Source organism: Pongo pygmaeus, chromosome 16 (assembly GCF_028885625.2).
Source record: "Pongo pygmaeus isolate AG05252 chromosome 16, NHGRI_mPonPyg2-v2.0_pri, whole genome shotgun sequence".
Classification (NCBI taxonomy): Eukaryota; Metazoa; Chordata; class Mammalia; order Primates; family Hominidae; genus Pongo; species Pongo pygmaeus.
In genome coordinates this window covers 92,020,738-92,043,905 of record NC_072389.2, presented here as the reverse complement: position 1 = coordinate 92,043,905, position 23,168 = coordinate 92,020,738, and the positions used below count along the sequence as shown (strand labels likewise).

The window sequence follows — 23,168 nt, the reverse complement described above, 5'->3', positions numbered from 1 at the left end:
GCGTGAACCTTGTATTAGATTTGTACTAATTCCTTATATTAAGTCTTATTTTTGAAACACCTATTATCTTGGCTGTATCATGTATCATTTTTATAATTAGAAAACAAATCTATTTTATTTTCTTAAATGTTCTCATTTTACTGAGTACAACTCTTAAAATGTATTAGCCATTGTACTATTTCCACTGTTCCCTTAGGAACTTCGTTACATACGAGTGCCACTTTTCCCCTTAACCAATCTTAGGCATAGGCACTTTCTTTTTTTTGTTTTTTTTTTGTTTTTTTGAGACGGAGTCTCGCTCTGTTGCCCAGGCTGGTGTGATCTCGGCTCACTTGCAAGCTCCACCTCCCAGGTTCACGCCATTCTCCTGTCTCAGCCTCCCAAGTAGCTGGGACTACAGGTGCCCGCCACCACGCCTGGCTAATTTTTTTTTTTTGGTATTTTTTTAGTAGAGGTGGGGTTTCACTGTGTTAGCCAGGATGGTCTCAATCTCCTGACCTCTTGATCCGCCTGCCTCGGCCTCCCAAAGTGCTGGGATTACAGGCGTGAGCCACCGTGCCCGGCCAGGCATAGGCACTTTCTTTAAAGCCCAGTAGCATAGCTGAAACAAGACTAGAAGACTGATTAACCCTTAAATAGTCAATTATATAGCAAAAGATAACTACTCAAAAAAATTAAAACTGATTATTAGTATAGCTGTTCTCATTCTCAAGAGGCCACTTGTCTCCTCTGGCCTCCTCCATATGGCAGATGCCATCATTCCTCTATAACCTACAGGGATCCCCTGGTTAGACCTGAGTATTTCCAATTTAAAGCTCAGGAGCATTGCCTCTTTCCCTTAAGGGCCCGTTTTTCAGGTACCTTTTCCTGTTCCAGAATTTTCCCTGTTCCTGGAAAAGGATGATTAACAGTGGGAATAACTAACACATTTATTGACTACACACTTCTTCCTGTCCACAAAGAAGCCTTCATAGGTACCAGCAGCATGGATTATAGTGAACATGCCAAGTATGCTCATTGCCGTGATCTACAGGCCCAGCATCACATCTCCCGGGTTATCTGCATAATCCCATGTAGAAAAGGCAGCAGCCCAAGAAACAAATGAGACTGAAACTTTCCCCAGTCAATTGTTTGGGATCTCAGAGAGTATCTTCCATTCTTATTTGTTCAAATAAAAAATGACGTACTTACTCATCAGTCCTCTGTTTATTTAAATTCAACAGATCTGTGAAATCCAAAAGTCTGAGAGCCACTGCTGCATGTCATTATATCAAAGGACTTTAAATACATTCAAAAGTAAAGCTGAGTTCAAAATGGGAAGGAAAAGGCATGGCCCAGCCCAGAGGTGACAGTCTAAGCTCCTGGTGATCCTGGCGAGTTGAGTGAAAGTGGGCCATAGAACAGAAGCCCCATGACAATAAATATTCACAGTCAGCTGAGGTGTTTGCAGCCTAAAGCTGGCAGTGACAGGGAAGGACACAGCATTCTCTAGTAGAGAAAGCTGGAAAGTCAAGATAGAGTGTCCAGGATCAAGCCAAGCTAGGAAGTGAGGATGAACCAATTCATTCATCCTGGGCAAGAATGGCAGAAATCTGGGCAAGGCTGCGCCATGGCTTCTCCCAGGCACCCTGGATATGAAGGTCTGAGTCAGCAAGATGAATTTCAGAACCAAGCAGCTGATGGGGCTGAGACTATATTTATATCTCTATCCAAGGTTGGGAAGACCTGATAGACCAAAATGAACAAGGTATTTGAAGTTAGCTCTCCCACAAGCTAGTCATATAACCTTGGGCATGGATGTGTGTATGTGTTTTCAATATCTAGACCATTTCTTATGCCAGTTCCATGTTGAACTAGCTATGTAATTGTAGATAACTCATTTACCTCTTTGGTCTCAGTTTCCTTATCATTTGAATGACTAGGACTAAATAATATGCAAGAATCTGCCCTGCAAGAATATGTTAAGGTTCTTACATTCTAATTCCCTTAAATATCTACAGCAAAGTAATGTAGGATAGACTTGAGTTCCTGGCTCTGTAACACCAACTGTTTAAACTGCACTGAAAACTGAACGCCTGTGTGCTCAACTTTTCTTATCTAGAAATTGCATAGAAGACCTACATTTGTTGGGCTATAGTGATGATTAAATAAGACAATATATGTAAAGGAACTAGCTTCTTTCTTGGCCCATAAAAGGCGCTGAATAATTTTTTAGATGGGTTCTGTGAGTGCTCTTATTGTAAAATCTTCACAATCCACAGTGGAGTAAACACTACTGGCACTAACTTTAAATGGTCCCAGATTGTTAAAATGGTCAAGATTTTTTATCTGATTTTTATAGTTTGATTTGTTTCCTCTAGTGCATTCAGCTATTACGTTTTAATACCTTGGTGCATTTACTTATAGTGGAGCCTTTGCTCTTTATTGCTGTTTGCCTCTGTTCCACAATGGCCTTGAAAGAAGATAATCAAGTTTTCAGAGTTGTATATACTCTAAGAATCAATACACCCTGGTTCTCCTGTAAATAAAATGTTAGGCTGTTTGTTGACTTTATAAAAATTATTTTGTCACTACCACCCAATAACCGAGATAAAAAGATGGGAAATCATGCTTGACTTTTCCTCTCCCTCACCCCGTGCTCATTTATACATCATGTCTACCTTTAATGCAGTTCAGGAATCACCTGTCTTCTCTCCACTTCCCACTCTAAGCCAGCTACCAATTATCACTTCTGCCCTAAGAAAATCTTTTGACTGCCCATTCTATTTTTACCCCACCTTGGGAAGATTTTTAAGTGTCAAGGAACTGCTGGATCAGTCCTCCTGATTTACTTAGAACTCAGCCCAATTCAACACAAACTACCAGGCCAGAAAGATGACAAAATGTTTGTTTTTTGGTTTGTTTGCTTGTTTGTTTGTTTTTGAACTTAACATAACCTTCCATCTTTGTATTTTCTTTTCCTGTTCAGACATGTGTTGCTAAGAGATCCTTGGCTTGGCAGGACTCCCTAAATTTTGCTGGGAAATCATGCCTTTATTTTACTGGCCACTCTTATCAAAAGCTATCAGGCACTCTCAGAAGCTCCATCACCATCACCACAAAAGGAAACTGGTCTACTTTTACTCATTACTGCAAGCTCCATAAGGCCCATTTTTATTTGTGAGAGAGAAGTAAAGCCTTGTAGGTTAAGTGCCAAGTTCAGGTTTTGGTTCTCTAATCTTTATGCAAGGATTGCCTCTTTGCTGATCAGACAACGCCCAGGACAGTGCTTTCACCTTTAAGAAACCTACTAAGAATGCCCACATTAATCACTTCTATTCAACATAGTACTGGAAGTCCTAGCCACAGCAATCAGACAAGAAATAAAGGGCATCCAAATCAGTAAACAGGAAGTCAAACTGTTACTGTTTGCCAGTGATATGATTGTATACCTAGAAAACCCTAAAGACTCATCCAAAGAGCTCCTACATCTAATCAATGAATTCAGTAAAGTTTCAGGATATAAAATCAATGTACACACACTGCTATACACCAACAGTAACCAAGCTGAGAATCAAATCAAGAACTCAGTCACTTTTGCAACAGCTGTAAAAATAAATAAATAAATAAATAAATAAATAAATAGCCTAGAAATACACTTAACCAAAGAGGTAAAATATCTCTACTAGGAAAACAAAACACTGCTGAAAAAAAATCATAGGTGACACAAACAAATGGAAACACATCCCATGCTCATGGATAGGTAGAGTCAATATTGTGAAAATAACCATGCTGCCAAAAGCAGTCTACAGAGTCAATGTAATTCCTATTAAAATACCATCATCATTCTTCAAAGAACTGGAAAAAACAATCCTAAAACTCATATAAAACCAAAAAAAGAGCCCACATAACCAAAGCAGTACTAAGCAAAAAGAACAAATCTGGAGGCATCACATTACCTGACTTCAATTGTACTACAAGGCTATAGTTACCAAAACAGCATGGTGCTAGCATAAAAATAGGCATGTAGACCAATGGAACAAAATAGAAAATCCAGAAATAAAGCCAGTACTTAACAGCCAAGTGATCTTTGACAAAGCATACAAAAGCCCAAAGTGGGAAAAGGACATGCTATTCAATAAATGGTGCTGGGATAATTGGCAAGCCACATGCAGAAGAATGAAACTAGATCCTCATCTTTCACCTTATATAAAAATCAACTCAAGATGGATCAAAGACAAATCTAAGACCCGAAACCATAAAAATTCCAGAAGATAACATTGTAAAAACTCTTCTAGGCATTGGCTTAGGCAAAGAATTCAGGACTAAGAATCCAAAAGCAAATGCAACAACAACAATAAAATAAATGAGACCTAATTAAACTAAAAAGCTCCTGCACAGTAAAACAAATAATCAGCAGAGTAAACAGACAACCCACAGAGTGGGAGAAAAATCTTTGCAAACTATGCATCCAACAAAGGACTAATATCTAAAATCTACAAGGAACTCAAACAAATTAGCAAGAAAAAAAATCCCATCAAAAAGTGGTCAAAGGACATGAATAGACAGTTCTCAAAAGATATACTAGTAGCCAACAAACATATGAAAAAAAAATGCTCAACTTCACTAATTATAAGGGAAATGCAAATTAAAACCACAATGAGATACCACCTTACTCCTGCAACTATCGCCATAATTAAAAAATCAAAATGTAATAGATGTTAGCGTAGATGTGGTGCAAAGAGACCACTTTTACACTGCTGGTGGGAATGTAAACTCGTACAATCACTATGAAGAACAGTACGGAGATTCCCTAAAGAACTAAAAGTAGAACTACCATTCAATCCAGTAATCCCACTACTGGGGTTCTACCCAAAGGAAAAGACATTATATGAAAAAGTCACTTGAACACACGTTTACAACAACACAATTCGTAATTGCAGAGATATGGAACCAACCTAAGTGCCATCAACCAATGAGTGGATAAAGAAAATGCAAGATATATATAAATATATATATCAGCATGGAATAAAATGGAAAGAAATAATGGCCTTTGCAGCAACTTGGATGGAGTTGGAGACTGTTATTCTAAGTGAAGTAACTCAGGAATGGAAAATCAAATATCATATGCTATCATTTGTAAGTGGGAGCTAAGCTATGAGGATGCAAAGACATGAGAATGATATACTGGACTTTGGGGACTTCTGCAGGAAGAGTTGGGGGGTGAGGGATAAAAGACTACATACTGGGTACAATGTACACTGCTCAGGTGATGGGTGCACCAAAATCCCAGAAATTACCACTAAAATAACTTATCCATGTAACCAAAAAAAAAACCTGCTCCCCCAAAACTGTTAAAATACATTACAAAGGACAAAAGACCACAGTGTCACAAAAAGGAGCCTATTAATAAGAATATACCCAGAGAAAATCAGTGAAGATGAGAACATCAGAAAAAAATAACATATACACAAGATTCAGGTGAACTGCGTTAAGGTTGGAGAGAACTTCACATGGGAAAGTTCAGGCATGGATGAGGGGGGTCAGATTTTATCCATGAGATATCCTAAGGGAGGAATGATTAAAATGGGTGAAGCTCACAGGACAAAGATCAAAACACAGTAAAACACAAATCCACCTGATTATACACAACAGAGTGGGCATGCCCTGAAATAAAATGTCAATCACAGAACTAGTTCTAGCAGAAATTAGATAAACCATGTGTTAGGTATGTTCTAAGGAAGGCTCAGGCACTGAGACTTTTAAGCTCCTTTATCATGAGGCATTATTCATTCAGGCAGTCTCAAGTTTTTTCATAATGATGTGCTATGACCTGTGAATTTTTCCTTCAGTAGAATAACACTATGATTTCCAAGTCCCTTTCAGCCAAAATTGTTTGGGTAATCCAAGTGATCTACAAAGTGCCTTGAGCTCCATGAAGAAAGATGCTATATAAATGAAAAGGTAATTTTAGTCATAATAAATAATGGTAATGATGATAAATGCCAGTGTCACTAAGGAGAAGCTGGCCTGCCATTTGGCAACCCAAAGCAACCAGCTGTGAGCTGGAAATAATGTGTGTCCAGGCCAGGAGGATACTCGTGACTGAGATCACATTAACCTTTAAACCAGAGATCTGGATAAAGCCCCTGGTTTGGAGGTGTAAGCATTTAAAATTGAAGAAACTACAATACTTAATCCCTGAGCTTGAATATTGCCTTGGGTTTCTGAGACCTTTTCCAGAATGGTCAACAGGGAGCATGTTGTCTTCCTCTTCCAACAGAAGAGAAAACTGACTAGGGCAGGAGAAAAGCCAGAATTCCCAACGAATCTTATGACTCTAGATCCAGGGCTCTTTTCATTCTCTACTGGACCTCAGACAATTCCAGCAAAGGAGAGATTTCAGAAAAGAGCCAATTTGGATAAGAAAATGTCAAAATGGGATCATGTCCCTCAAGATGCCTTGCATAACTGTTTTCCATCCATTTAGGCTGAGAAAGCTTGCTAGTAAAAACCTTGGCTGCTCAAGCAGGGAGGAGCCATTCACTGATGTCCCAAAGCTGTTCTCTGCCGTTAAAGGAACACATAGCAAGAGCCGGCTGAGTTCTGTTTGACCAGGAGCGAACACTTCTTTGGGGCCTTTCCAGCTTGAGAGCTCAGAAGGCTAATTTCTTTCCAAGGTCTGATCGAGTTTCTTAGTGAAGGACTTGGCCTCCCAGTTTTCACATGTGCTTAAAGGCCAATCAGTCACCACAGAGAAAGAGAAGAAACCCTGCTCTCTGCCCAACATTCTCTGCCCTCAAATAATCTCCATAAAAAAGTAAATAAAATGAAGTCTGGCAACTGCTAAGCTGGGAGGAGCTCACCTGTGAGGAACACATGGGTACATGGGTGTCTTTCCTTTCTGTGTGTGTGTGTGTGTGTGTACTGAAATTTTATTTTTACAGTCTGTAGCTTTTATTTGCTTTCCTTTAACCTGGTTTAACATATTTCATCATTTGGAATTTATGCTTTTCATCTTTTTGTAATTTATCATCTTCATACTTTTAACCTTTTCAACTTATCTATCTTTGGTGCTTATCTTTTGAAGCTAGTCTATTCTTGGCTGTTTAACACTTAAATTTTTTCTTAAAAAATGAATTATTTCATCTTTCTTACATCATTCTTATTTATTTTAAGTCATTTTCATTTTATCTCTTTGAAGTTTTTGTTCTTTTAGTATTTCTTTATAATTCTCATTTTGTCTCTTTCATTTAACGATTTTAATATTGCTCTATTTTATAGTTTTCTAAACTTCTTTTTTGCTTCTTTGATACTAATTTTTATTAAAAATACATTTTCCATTTGTAGATTTTGAATTTTTTTTCCTTCAATATTTTCAGTTTATCTTGTATTCTCTTTTTCTCATAGGATATAATGTCCATTCCTATTCATCTACTACCATGGCAACGGGTGGATTTATCCTTTGCCCACAAAGTTTGAAAGACATCTTTGTGGATGTTAATCCTGTCACCCTCATGCACCACCTGTGTGACTTTGGGTGCCTCATCTGATGTCTGGGCCTCAGCTCACAAACTCTGAGAATGTGGTCCATTTCAACGGAGCTCACCAGGCACAGGAGCCATGTTTCCCATCATATATTTCGAAGAGTTCTGTAAGGGCTAGGTAAAGAGAAGAACGACCTCAACCTTCTGTTTTTCAGCTGACATTTTTTTTAGCTAGAGGGACACCATTCTTATAGCTGTATCCTATTATAGCTAATTGAGAATAAAGATTTCCCTGTAGTAAATATTAATAAGTAAATAAAAGCATTGGTCTTACTCTGAAGAAATCACAGTTTGAGCCCTGACTTTGTCATTAACCCACCATGTGATTTGGACAAGCCATTTGATTACCCTGGACACCAGTTTCCTCCTTTTTAAAAGAAAAATGTTAAACTAGATTTTTCCTCTGCTATTAATTGCCTATGATTTTATAGCTTCCTATTTTTTAATTATTTTGTAGAGACGGGGTCTCACTGTGTTGCCCAGACTGGTCTTGAACTACTGGTCTCAAGCGATCCTCCTGCCTAGGCCTCAGTTCTATACCTTTCTATTCAAAGAAACCATGAGACTGACATCAGTGTGTATGGAAAGTATGCTGTTATTTGTACCAGAAAACAGAAAACCAGGAGTTTATTCTTGACAGAGTACCAAGGCCTCTCCAATCACGCCCACTTGGTGAAATGACAGTGTTACTATGGTAGCTTAAATGCAGGTTTGGCTGAGCCAGGTGCCTGACATACTTGCCGTTGATGACACCATCTGGGTTGAGCATGGGTATGATCTTGAAGATGAAGTTTTCCCTCAAGAGCCTAGCCACAGGATCACTGCTGACCAGGAACTCCAAGGTACCCTTCATCACCCAACTGGCATTGCTCTCTCCTGGATGAACTCGAGCGGTGATCACCTGATATGGACGATGTCCTGTAGAAAAGGGACATAAGAAAATTAAACCCAAATTTGCTTTCCATTTCCATCAAGATGTTCTCCAGGGGACCAGATTTTCCCATGATTGTCATGAGGTTTTAAACAGATTGATTGCTTCTAACACATATCTGGTCTACATTTACCCATTTTCCATCTTCCTCTATGGTCTGCAAGACTCAAGAAAGTATGAAGGTACAGCTCAAGGCTGTCATCAAAAATGTAACTACTTGGTGGTATGAAAAGAACCCAAGAAGCAGATTTTATCAAGATCACAAAAGAAATAACTAATTCTCCAGAGTTCAATAGCATGATGCTAGATGTCACAGATCTGAGATTGATTATCTTCATCTGTCACCACCTCTGGGATCTCAGGCAAATGAATTAATTTCTTTGACACTATCTCCTATCTATAAAATGGGGACAATAATACTGACTTTATGTGGTTGTTATAAAAAACAAAAAGAAGTAAATATAAAGCACTCACTATATTGCTTGCCATTCAGTATGTGTTAGCTCTTTCCCTCCTCATTTGTAAAGTCTGTGGGTGGGATGGTCCCTCTCATTCCTTAGCAGAAATAGAAGGCAAGTAACAGAAGCTGTGTCTTTGGAACTCCATGACTGTAAGACCCTGAACCCAATCCTTGAGAGAGATTTGACAGAAGAGTTAAATACCTGGAAGCTCAATCTTGGAGTCACAATGCTTGCTTCACTTTGCAAAGGGAGTCAGGAAAACACTCTCTGCCCAGTTACAGGTAGTGTATTGACATGAACAGTCTTTATGGAGAATGTGCTGATGAGGGAAAGATAGGAATGTCTTCCCTCCTTTGTTTATAGAAGATAGCTGGAGTATCATAGTGCTGAAATGCATTCTAAAGCCATGTCTGGGCTCAGGTGGAAAATGTGTTTTGATTCATTTACTGACATCTGTGTATATATACACACACACACGTATATGATTTTATATATATACACATATATATGAATATATGATTTTATATATATACACACACACATAGATACAATAGAATACTATTCAACCATAAAAAAATGGAATTCTTTCATTTTCAGCAACATGGATGAGTCTGAAGGACATTGTGTTAAGTGAAATAAGACACACACGGAAAGACAAACATGATACGATCTTACTCATACAGAATCTAAAAAACAGTAGCCTTTTTGAAGATACAAACTGTGTCTCAAATTGTGCACAAAGAAAGAAAAAATTGAATATCTTTTGATAACAGAGCTACAGAATAGGCAATGGAAGATATAAAGAAAACACTTTAAAATTACTGAATGATGTTATTATCATCAACTAAGACCAAAAAAAAAAAAAAAAAAAAAAAACCTCAAGACTATCTGTCTCTTCCGTATTTCTGCTGACAGCCATTAATCCACTGAGGTCTAGATTTAAGGGGTGTAGATCAGTGCATTTTTACTGACTATGGTGAAAACAGGTTACTTCAGCTCCTTGTAGGTCACCTATACACTGGAGGTAACACTCAGCTATATTTTCCCTTAAGCAGGTGTCTTGAGCATATTCCAAGAACTGCAGGAGCACTGGGTAGAAAAAGTTGAATAAATTATAGTCCTTGTTCTCTAAGAGGCCACAGCATTTGTCAGTAGTGACAAATATGAAAGAAAATAATTGCAAGTGAGCTAATGGAGGTGTATACAAAACACCAAAATAGATATGACTGAGAGAGGTAAGGCCATTTCCAGAGATGTGATGGTATTCACACTGGATCTTGCAGAATAAGTATTATTTACCAGATGGAGACGGTGAGGAGGGTCTTCTGAACAAAGAAAGGGACATATGTCAAAACCAGTGGCACAAAAGTCGATGAATTAAAAAATGAAGACAAGTTATGTGTGGCTCAAGCAAAGAGCTAGAGATGGTGGAACATAAATTTTTAAAAGTAGGCTAATATTAAACTGGTAAGATCCTTTCTTACATATTTTGTTCAGGGATTTGGACTTCATCCTATAGATCAGACATTCTCAACCATGGAGTCAGTGTCTCACTGATATCCTGTGATAAGTAACAGAGTATATTGCAGAGTCATCAGTTACCAGTAAAAGTGCAAGCCCTTGCTTATGATATTACATACACGGCACAAACTGCCGCTCACGTGCCCAGTAGCCTTTCTCCCTTTCTTTCTTATTACCAGAGCCCTGATTTTTGAAGGGGAAGGAATTTGCCCATATTAAAATACTAGCTTCATGGATCCTTTTGTAGGTAGGAGTGGCCATGTGACACAGTTGTGTCCAGTGAGATTTAAATGTTACTAGAGTGTGAGTCCTTCTGGAAAACTAATTAAAGGGGACAGTTTCATCTGGCAAATGCCTACTTGGTTTTTGTGTCTTGTCCTTTGCCCTTCTTCTTCCTCCAGTTTTGCACATAGATGTGATACCTTCAGATGAGAAAGCCAACTTGAGAATCAAAGTCACATGCTAAAGATGGTGACTATAAAAGTAGAGGGAGCCAGGGTTTTTGGCAAATTCCTTAAGCAGCTATGCCACATTTTCACCAGCTTCTTCATTACTTCTGGGTGTTTGAGAACAGTAAACCACTATTTGGTTGGGCCACTGTACTCATGTTTTGCTACACCCTGTTAAACTCAATGTAAGATCAGGTTTAAAGTCATCCCTATAATAATATTACCTTGAATGACATGCATTCATGTGTGCTTTCTAGATTGTGGAGAAAAGAGTGAAACAGTTGTAGGGAGAACGATATTTGATACGTGTGTTTTAGAAAAGAACAATTGAGAACCGCTCTCTTAAGAAAAAGGGAGATGATGAATTTTCATCAGAAGAAATATATGCCAAAGGCTGCGCTTTATAAAACGAATTTGGAAATTATTGTAGATGACACGTTTACCCAATCAGGGACAGTACAGCATAGTGAATTAGAGAACAACTTTAGGAGCCATATTTCCAGGGTTCAAATTCCAGCCTCAACATTTTTAACATGAGATGAGTTATGTAAGTTTCTGAAAAAAACAGGCAATGGATTTGTCTTACTTTTTCCAGGCTTCCATAGCAGAATACCATAGACTGGGTGGCTTATAAACAACTGAAATTTCTTTTTTACAGTTCTGGAGGCCAAGAAATCTATGCTTAAGATGCCAGCAAATTCTGTGCCTGGTGAGGCTCCGCCTTCTGTTTCTTAGATGACTCTCTTTTTACTGTGTCTTCACATGTGGAAGGGACAACTGAGTTCCCGCAAGCCTCTTTTCTTAAAGTATTAATCCCATTTATGAGGAAACTACCCTCATGACCTAATCAACTTCCAAAGGTTCCACCTTCTAACACCATCACTTTGGGAATTAGGATTTCAACATATAATTTTGGGAGGACATACATATTCAGTCCATAGCAGATTAGGTGTTCTGCACATAGGACTAATGACTCACTAACTGAAACTTTCTAAAAAAAAGAATGTTGGAAAGAAGGAGATGTACAGTTAGCTAGCTGGGCACAACTGAAATTAACGGGAGGTCAACTTTCCTACTATATCATTTGCTCACAGTTGGTTTCGCTTTTTCCAAAGCAAGCTGTGTTGGCACACCAATAAAAAGCTTGTTTCAAAATAAAGAGGCTTGATGAATTTGTACCCAATCAGTATCCTATTTTCAGTTCTATAATTCCATATCACTCTCTTTGTGATTTTTGAACTATGTTCATTTGCAGCATATTGGACAACAATAGTAAGTGCTTTCAGCCCAGCAAGAAGAAATAAAAAATGGCTTAAGCTCTTGTAAATTTTTGAGACTAACAAAACACTTCCATTGTCTGGGCCAGTTGGCTTCCATTGCCTGACATACCCAGCACAACGCAGTACATTAATCAATAAGCCAAATGCAAGCTCTAACAGAGAGCCATCAACAATGTGTTTCTTTCCATTGGAGAGTCAAGTTGATAATCTGCTGTATTGTAATATACCACAAGACCTTGCAGGCTGTTCTAGTATCCTGAAGAAGCAAATGGGTACAACAATGGAATCTCATGAAGACATAAGCAGTATTTTAACCAGTTCTAGTTGGCTTTCCTCTCTTCCCCTCTGTGATTTAAGACAATTTTGCAGTCATGTTGGTAAGTTAAACTTACAAGACCATTCAGTTGTAGCAGCAAATGGTACTCCAGAGAACTCATAATGGACAACAGCTGTGAATAGTATGCACCACACATACCATGTGGTTTTTTCTTGCAATTGACAATCTCAGTCTTAGTAACTCATGTCTGCTTAGGGTCAGGCAAAAAGTGCCAAATATTTGCATTTATTTTTTTCTGCAATTAATAAAATATGTTTCAGTGACCACCACAGTCTATGGGGGAGTCATGGTTTGGACAGATTTTAATTCTTAAAGCTACATATTGAATTTATAGTGGTAATGACACCTGTAAAGAGAGATTTGGAACAAGTAGGGGACTGAATAATACCTAAGAGATATCAGGCCTTTAGGCCAATGAAAAGTTGAGTAAAAACTGAAGACATGTGTGATGATAAACATGTGTACCCAACTATATAAACATCCATTCATTTATTCCTTCTTTCTTTCAACAATACATGTTAAGCTTCTACTGGCACTCTGCAGGGTCCTGTAGATTACAAGACAAATAATGGTTTTTTGCTCTCAGGAAACTAATAACAGTCTGGTAGGAAAGAAAGGCACACAGATAATTGCAATCCAATGTGATCAGGGACATTCATCAGGATATTTTCAAGCACAGTGGAGTAATCATTGTGACATCATTTATACTAATGCAAACAACTGTAAATGACTTAAATGCACATTCATAGGAAACCAGTTGAGGAGGAGGGGGGAGGAGGGGGGAGGAGGGGGGAGGAGGACATCGAATGAGGAGGGAGAGGAGGGAGGGGGAGGGTGGAGGAGGAGGGAGGAGGGGGAGGGTGGAGGAGGGAAGATAAGGGAGGAAGAGGGAAGAAGGGGGAGGAGGAAGGGGGAGGAGGGGGAGGAGGGAGGAGGAGGGGGAGGGGGAGGAGGAGGAGGAGAATAAAACAAACAAGGTAATTTTTAAAAGTCAGATAGGAAAACCAGTTAGGATCCTAACATATGAAAATAAAACAGTTCTTTGCTTCAAATACCCAAAGGATGCACACATCACTTTAAATTATTTGGACTGGATAGTGGTCGCCCATCAGAACCCTTCACTTTATGTGACCATTGAGAGTCTTCATCCATGAAGTGGCAGACAGGACTATGTGCCCGTTCATGTATTCAACATTTATTGGATATCATCTTCTGTGTGTCAAAGACTATACCAAACCCTGAGGATGTCAAGTAGTGTTAGACAAAGTTTCTGTCCTCAAAGAACTCTCACTTTCCCCATGGGAAACCAATAGGTATTTATGGGAAGTAAAATAATTTAAGACTTTCAGAAATTTTCCTCTACTAGAAAAGTGTTTCTCAAACTTCAAAGTGTGTGTGAATCCTCTGGAGATCTTGCTGAAATGCAGATTCTGTTCCAATGAGTCTGAGGTGATGCCTGAGACTCTGCATTTCTACCAAGCCCCCAGACGGTGCCAAAATTAAAGAATCAGACTTTTGAGGAGCAAAGCTCTCCCTGTTCAAAAGAGATATAGTATGAGGCGCACGAGTAATTTTATTTTTTCTAGTAGCCACATTTTTAAAAAGCAATGTAAGGTGAAATTAATTTTAATAATATATTTTAACTCAATAGATAGTAAAAATGACTATTTCAATATGTTATCATATGAAAAAATGATGAATGAGACATAGATATTGAGTGAGACTTTTTGGTGCTAAGTTATCAGACTTTTGGGGGTATACTTTATACTTGAACCACAGAGCAATCTGGACTAATCACTTTTAATTACTCAATAGCCTCAGGAGGCTCGTGGCTGCTGGATTGAAAGATGCAGCCCTAGACCCTCTGCCAGCTTGCTAACTAAAGCCCCTCACCACGCTGAACAGTAAAAGTTTATTATACCCCAATGGAACAGAGATGAGACATTGAGAAAATGAATAACAGAATAAGGTTTTTTCCCCTCAAAACATTCTGTTTTGCTGCCTTCTTTCTCACAAAACTATCCAATTTCAAAATATTACAAACTCGTATTTCTTTGCAAAGGGTAATCTCGCCTTCTTATTTTGTACCCTCTGTCTCTAAACTATAAGAAAGTGAGCTCACATAATGGGAATAAATGAAAAGAAAATCAGCAAATCTATTCCTGGGCAATTTTCAGATAACCAAGAGGAAATGGTGTAATCGAGGCTGAGATAACAATTCTAGACTCTGAATAAAGATGAGCCAATCCATCTGCATTCCCTCATCTGCATCAAACTGTACAGATTTTTCTGGAAATTTTGTTACATTATAATATGCTGGGAATAAAAAATAATACATCTGTGCTATAATGATACATAATATATACAGTATAATAATAAAGTATTTGGGTTGGGTTTGAGAAATTTACTACACACAGAAACGGCAGTCACTTGGGAGAAGTGTGTAATCGCATCAGGAAAATTGCAGACAGATGCTGTGCACCCGCCCCCATCAATCTATCAGCTGATTTCACTTAAGGATGTTTGCAACTGTGCTGCAGACCTGCCGGCTGGCTCACTTGTATCCCACGCTACTAGCTCCTTTGCCCCCAGATCTCCCTGGTAAAATTAACACTGCCAGGAGGAAGCATTAACTGCTTCCCTCAAGCTTCAGGAGTTCTCATGAAAGCTCCTGACACCTCAAGGCCAGATCACTTCTGTTTGGCTGTTCATGGCCAAGTCTCAAGCAATCCCCTTCCAGAGCTCCTGCCCTGAGCGCTACCTCAATGGAGCCCACGCGGTACAGCAATCTAGACACATAATCAAAATGAGATGGGAAGGGGACCGTGACATGCTCCACGAAGACTCATTCAACACATCCCACCCTGTTATACTTTATTACATTTCACCAGGTTTAGACATATTATAAAGCACTGAGAGATAAAAATCTTGAAGAAAGAGAAAGCTATTGATTTAATTCAGAAAACTTTGAAATACATTCTAGTGAATAATTTTGCTCTCAGGTCAGATAAGTTTCTTGCTCTGCTCTTTCCCACATTATTTGCCTGAAAAAAGGTATTAGAACAGGAGAAAGATCCAAAATCCTTGAGGAAGCAGGCTCTGGGCTCCGGGACAGAGTTTCCTCTAGAAGCAAAGTATCTGCCCCCACAGCATTGCAGCGGGCTGAAGTGGGTCAATTTTGTTGCAGGATGCCATTACACATCAGCGAAGAAGGGCAGGGAAAAGGTGAGAGGAGTGAGAGGAAACAGTGTGAACTCATGTGCAATGAAATGTTTTATTATTTTTATTTTTATTTTTTTTGAGATCGAGTCTCACTCTGTTGCCCAGGCTGGCATACAGTGGTGCAATCCCAGCTCACTGTAACCTCCACCTCCCGGGTTCAAGAGATTCTCCTGCCTCAGCCTCCCGAGTAGCTAGGATTACAGGCACCGCCACCATGCCCGGCTAATTTTTACATTTTTGTGGAGGTGGGGTTTCACCATGTTGGTCAGGCTGGTCTTGAACTCCCGACCTTCAGTAACCCACCTGTCTCAGCCTCCCAAAGTGCTGGGATTCCAGGTGTGAGCCACTGCGCCCGGCCCAATGAAATATTTCAGATAAGCAATTAGAATTTTTTTTTTTTTTTTTTTTCACATACTGAATGCCTACTTTCTTCAGTGCAGCATCTCTCAGGAATCTTGGGCTTCCTCCAAACCCTTTGCAGCTCCAGCTATTTAAGACAGCTGACATTTAGACAGCAGAAAAACCACCACATGAGAACAGCACAATGAAGAAATGACAGTCCTGAGCCATAAGGACCAATAACATAGAAGGTGAAAAATGTAAGAGTCTGAAGCTGAAAAACAGATGTCACCAGCTGACCAGAGCAGAGCTGTTCAAAATGGAAACCGTGTCAGGAAATTTCTATAGCTAGGTTACTTGCTTTGAGAGGTGGATTGTTTTACTCTCACGAAGCTTAGCATAGTTCAGGTCATTTGCGGAGTTCTGGAGGTGTTCAAGGAATGGGGGAAAGTCAGCAACAGGGAAGTGGCCTTGCTGCTTTGTTACTCCACAAACAGAATTAAGAACTGTTATGGGCTCATGTTAATTTAAATAGAGCTATTATATTTTAAAATTAAGGCTGAGCTGCTGGTTTATGGTAAGAAATGGAAGGAGAGAGGAAGGAAAGAAATCGGAGAAAAATAAAAAGAAAGGGAATGATAATTATTATTATTATTATTATTATTATTATATTATTATTGTTACTGCTGCCACTGTTCACTCAAAATGACTACAGCGGTGGCCTGCCAGTTCTCCACTTACATAACCTGATGAGGGTATTTCAGATTTCCAGTTGCTTGGCAACCTGCCTTTTATGTTTAAGCCGTTTAAATGTATTCACCTTTTGAATTAGGTGTATTCACAGATGACTGGGCAACAAGAGCGAGCCCCTGGCAGGCCAAGAGCTCCTAGGATGCGTAGAATCAACACAGTGTGTGGGGAGCAGGTCTGGTCAGAGAGCCTGACGGAGGCTATTAGGACACATTTAGGCCTGAAAATGGGAAATTGAGATCTGCATACAAAGTCTTTTGCTGCTTGCAAACGGTCTCGAAGACTTATTTCTGGCCCCTTGGTTTCAAAGTTTGCTTCTGCCATCCTAAAACCTTCCTGCGGGTCTGTGTGGCATACCAGCAGTGGCCAGAGACAATGGCTTAAAGATGTGTCCCCCTGCACAGGGGCATGTCCCCCCACTCCCCTGACCCCCATCCCCTGGGACTGATATGGGGAAGGTACCCTGCATTGCCACCCTTCTAGTCAACTCTTCTGGAAATGTGGCGGGCGAGGGGGTCCCACAAGACATCTACATCACAGAGGTACCTGGCACCCAGAGCGTTACTAAGTCCCATCATTTCCACCTCCTAAATACCTTTCTGGATAATTTCCATCCTCTCCATTCCTATTTCTTCCAAATACTCAGTGGCTCCCCATTGGCCTCAAGATAAAATCAAGACTTCTTATTGAGGCACAAGGCCCTTCATGATCTGCCTTCCCAATGGGAGATGTTCACCCCATGCCACAGACCCCCACCTGCACCCCCACAGTACAATTTGGTTCAATATGCTCTGTTCTGCTCCTGATCCTTGCACAGGCCCCTCCTTCTGCAGGAAAGCCCTCTCACGCCCTCTCTTCTTGACCAGCTCCCTTGGACTTCCGGTTACCTCGTGTTTCACCCATTCCGGGCGGGATTTCCTTCTTTCCTCCTTTAGAGACTGAATTAAGTACTCCAGTGCCTGTGCTCCTATGCTGTCTGGCCCTAATTTCTACCATGGCATGGGTCATTTCAGTCTATCCTGCCTTTTACTTCTAGATTTCTCTATCTGTCTTGAGCCAGAACAAGCCTCAAGGCAGGGAAGACACACAGGGTCCTTTACCCCTAAGTTTCCAGTCTGCCTGGAGCCAACACACTTTGTAAGATTCAGAAAAATATTTGAGACCTGAAAAAGAAAATGTATCAGCTCCAAAACATGAAAAGAAACTATTAAATTGAAATAAACATTTAATTGTCCAAAAAATAGAATATTACGTCAACTTCATTAATTGTTAAATTTAGTATTCATAAGAATGTCATTGACTTTGAAAGCAATTTATAGGTAAGATTTCCACACTTCAAAAGAATTCCCAATTACAGAAAATGATGGCAAAAGAGTCACTCATAAATTAAATATCATCCATAGCCAAATAGTTGTAAAAGCAAACATGAAATTATTTCAAATTCAGTGACAAAAAGGATATTTAATGTGGGTTGTGATTGCATTTTATTATGTTTAATATGCTGTATGATGGGCCCTCCAATTCTTAAAGTACCTCAGGCCTAAAAAGGATTTTTAAAGGGCCCTGAGTATATGTGTTTAATTCAATTTTGTTTCCCCAGTAATTAGAAACCAGCACAGTGACTGGTACACACACACACACCCCCCCACACATCTTATAAATAATGTGGATTAGAACAACAAAGAGTAGTGAGTAGGATATCACCCTGTCTGAGAATAAGGCAGGCATTAAAGGCAAGAATTTAAAAAGTTCTGCTGTGTAGCCATTAAGAGACGTGGCTCCAGAGAGGATTCATATGAGAATGAGTAGCTTTCAAAGGACACAGTTTGAAAGTTGGAGCCAAATAAAACAGATTTTTAAGCCAAGCATGTGCATAAATGGCCTTGTAAATGAACAGGAAGTTAATGGAAATACTTCTTTTTTCTTGCAGGGTTTAGAGACAGAGAGAAAGAAAAAAACACCAAAGAAACAGAGAGAATGACACAGATATATCCCTATGGATAGGCCATAGGGAGGGAGAGAGGGAGGGGAAAGGGAGGGAGGGAGGAGAAAAGGAAGAAAGAAGTAAGGAAGCAAGGAAGGGAGGGAGGGAGGAGAAAAGAAAGGAAAGAAGAAAAGGAAGGGAACAAGGAAGGGAGGGAGGGAGGAAAAAAGGAAGGAAAGGGCTGGGCCCAGGTGGCTCATGCCTGTAATCTCAGCTATTCAGGAGGCTGAGGCAGGAGAATCACTTGAACCTGGGAGGCAGAGGTTGCAGTGAGCTGAGATCGCACCACTGCCCTCCAGCCTGGGCAACACAGTGAGACTCTGTCTCAAAAAAAAAAAAAAAGGAAGGAAGGAAGAAAGGGAGGGAGGGAGGCAGGCAGGCAGGGGAGGGAATGAGAGAGGGAGGAAGGGAACTCTGGGCCCAAAGTATCTGTCTGTGTGACCAAAGTTGTCTATCATGTGAGAATTTTTTGGTCATCAGTTTTTCCTGAGCAGTATATAGATTTAAAAGTCCCCAGGAAGTCATTTAATACAAGCCTAATGACATCCCTCTAGTGCCTTGGTTTAAAACAATCCCCTAGACCATGCCAAAGGATTGTGCCAGAGATAGGCCTTACAGATTGCATGTAAACGGATATTTTACAAATCAAGTCATCATTTAAATTTACTTTGAGAGCTCTCAATTTTGAAGCACCCTGCTATGAATCTTTCTGAAAAGTTAAAGAGTTCTCACAGTTGTTTTTTAAGTGAGACACAGCTACATGGTTAAGATTGGACTGCTCTGCTGCAAAGCCCTTGAAACCAGCTCTGAAACTCTGTAGAGAAGGGCAAATAAGCTGTGTTGAGATCACTATGTCCTGTGTCAGTGAGCAGGATGGACTTGGGTTAGAACCTCGACTCTGCCCACTCTCCATGGCTAGTCATTGAAGTACCCTGAGCTTCACAGCTTTACTTACAAAACTGGGGAAAATAATGGTCCCTAACTCATGGGATTGTTGTCAAACTTAAATATGATAATGCATGTAAAGCATTTTGCAGAGTACATGGCACACATCAATTGCCCAATCAATGCAATTAGTTAAGTTGTATAATTACTGGCATTATTATTAAGGAAAATTATATTATTATTATTCAAACTGTACTCAGTCAAATGAATGAGTGAATACATTATTGGTGTGGCCATATCTAGTTTGAATGAGAACCACTCAAATTTGACTTTAAAAAGTTTTCTGTAAAACATAAAAATTTAGAAAGATGGAAATAATGAAGAGTGGAAATTATCGTATTAATTTATGTAATAATATTATCATATTCTCTTCCATGTGGTTAAGGCAGTATCCTTCATGGTTAAGAACAAGGGTTTTCAGGTAATCAGAGGGACTGAGATCTAAACTAAAGTGACCGGCCAGGCACGGTGGCTCATGCTGGTAATCCCAGCACTTTGGGAGGCTGAGGCAGGCGGATCATCAGAGGTGAGGAGTTTAAGACCAGCCTGACCAATATGGTGAAACCCCACCTTTACTAAAAATACAAAAATTAGCTGAGCGTGGTTGTGGGTGCCTGTAGTCCCAGCTACTCGGGAAGCTGAGGCAGGAGAATTGCTTGACCTGAGGAGGTGGAGTTTGCACTGAGCCAAGATTGCTCCATTGCACTCCAGCCTGGATGACAAGAGTGAAACTCCATCTCAGGAAAAAAAAAAAAAAAAAAAGAAAGAGAAAAAACCGAAAGTGATCAACTATCCTTCTCTGTTAAGAGCTGTCCAAGTTTTAGCACTGAAAGCAAATGTTCAGGTGAACTCCTCCATCCTGGGAAAACTGGGAGAGTTGGTTGCCCTGAACCCTCTCCCTGCCACTGAATTTGTGGCTTGACTTTGCATATGTTACTTACACACAGCCTCAATTTATTCAGCTGTGAAATGGGTATAATAATAATAATAATCCCATCTCACTGCATTGTAAAAATTAAAGGAGACAGAATAAAGAGCTTAGCCTAAGCCAAATACATAGGAAATGCTCTGTATCACCTATTTGTAAGCCCCTGTGAAATCAGCATAGCTCTTGGAATGGTCCACTTGGAAGCTGAAGCTACTCAGCACTTATGTGAAAAACAGCACTGGATTACCAGGGCTGGCTCAGTGATTGTATTTCCCCTGTTCTGTTGAGGCAAAGGGGTCTCTAGAAGACCGGCCCCTGGAGACAGACCCCCAAAAGAAAGTGGCAAGAAAGGAAGGCTGATGGGAAGGGAAAAAATTTCCACTGACACAGAAATATCTTCTGTGGTAATCAGCATTGACGGGAAAGGGAAATAAAGGGAATTTATGTGACAGTTTAATAGGGTTTTGTGAAATATGATATTATTTTAAAGTTTGCCTGAGTGGGGCAGACAGCACATTAAGGTAACTCCAGCTCTAAAAAGATGACAATACTGCATTTTAAACTCTGAAATTTGCCCCACTCTTTCTTTGCTGTATTATGAAGAGTGTTATATATTTGCGTTATACATACATATGTACACACTGTGGTGTGACTGTTTTGGATGCTAAGTTGGTCCGTAGGCAAAATGAAGCATGAAGCCCAGGTTTGTAATGCCTGGATGTTACACCAGGACTTAAATTCCCATCCAGATATTACAATCTATTTTTTTCCTACCATCGTTATTTGTTTTAATGGTCTCTATTCTACCGTGGGAAAGAGGAGAGGACCACAGCAGGATATGTATCTTATGAGCATGAGTTTTTTTCTTCAGGCAATCATACAAATAATACCTGCTCATGTTATCTCTAGAGGATAAAAACAGAGAAATCAAAGATGACCTCCAAATCACCAGGTCCTTGAACCCCCGGTGCAGGAATGGGCTAGGAATATCTGGCTCCTGGACCTAGTGAGCATGGCAGCCCCCAACTGGACGAGAGCGGCCGTAACCTACTCCACATGGTAACTTAAAGCTGGCTTAGATTAATGTACTAGGAACCACTTACTCTGAGGTGTCACTTATATAAAATAAGCTTGTAAATTATAATATAAAATAATGTAATGAGAGAAGCCTTTGGGACCTGATAAGAAATAATGAAAATGGAGACTTGGAAAAACAGGACTTGTTAGCACTGACCAGCAAAAATTGTGCTCTCATTTTAGGAGTCTGATACTGTTACTTTAGAGCAAAAATGCTGCTAGAGTAGGCAAGGCCAGTCTTCAGGCTGTGAGAACTACCATATCTTCAACAGCCAGCTCCCTCTGCTCTGATTCTGTGCTGAATAAGCTGCCTTCTGCGATGTATTTCAGTGTCCTGAGTGGCTCGCCTCAACAGGACTGAGACACGCCATGTGAGTGACCTCTTCTGGTTCTTAGTAAAGGTATGCACATATGCGAGTATATATTTAATTAAAAATTAATAGATTTGTGATTTTTAAAATCCATCTCTTGGGACATTGGTCCATCTAATCCAATACACCCAGATGAATGGAAGAAATCAAGTATCTGAGACTGCAAAGTGAAGGCTAGGACTGGGTCCGTGGTGGTTCTGCACCATTAGGCCAAGCCAGAAAAACCTCATCAGCATAATCCTGACTTATAAAGACCTGGCCCATCTATCTGGCTTTCCCATATAGACAGGATCATAAATTAATATGGTCTAGCTCAGTAGAGTCCCTATAATCTGTTTTGCCCTGTGCCACCATTTGCAAGGTGATTTTAGAAAAGGGGAATTTAAGAGTTAGTAACTATGCACTGAAGCATCAACTTTACCCAAAGATAAATCTGGCCTTTGCCTTTGGCTACTTAGAGGAGACCCCCTGTGCCCCTAGAATGTCCTAACTGATTTGAGTATATTTGCTTGGGTGCATTGGCACCAGGACTGTCTAACAATGTGACTTAAGATGAGAGCTTGAGCCATGCCCTAGCCCTAGCAGTTCCAAGCTCTGGAGGAACTGGAGACTAAAGGTATTAGCCCAACCTCTGCAAGGAGAGAGACTACAGGTCAGCCACATAGGCAGTATGCAATCAAGCCCCAGTGCAAACTCTAGACAAGGACTGGATGAGCTTCCCTGGTCGGCAATACTTTACACCTGTTATCACACATCATGGCAGTGAGGAAGTAATGCCAACCAGGATTCCACAGGAAGAAAAGGAGCAGAATCTCTGCATTTCAACTCCTCCTGGACTCTGCCCTATGCATCTCTTTCTTTGCCTAGCTCTAATTTGAATTCTTTCCCTGTAATAAATTATCACTGCGTGTAATAACTTTCAGTGAGATGTGCAGTGATCCAGCAAATCATGGAAACTGAGGGTGATTCTGGGAAGTTCCCAAACTTGCAGTTGGTACAGAGTGAGGGCAGTTTTGCAGGAACTGTTCAGACTTTAAAGTTTAGGTA

The 23,168-nt window shown here is 40.0% G+C and overlaps 1 protein-coding gene across 1 annotated transcript in view; it reads right to left on the bottom strand.

Moving 5' to 3' along the window:
* Window positions 1–23,168, bottom strand: part of AGBL1 (AGBL carboxypeptidase 1) — a 912,082-nt gene that overhangs the window by 506,504 nt on the left and 382,410 nt on the right. The window contains 1 exon segment of the mRNA XM_054451589.2: window positions 8,264–8,444. Coding sequence (XP_054307564.1) covers window positions 8,264–8,444 — 181 coding nt within the window.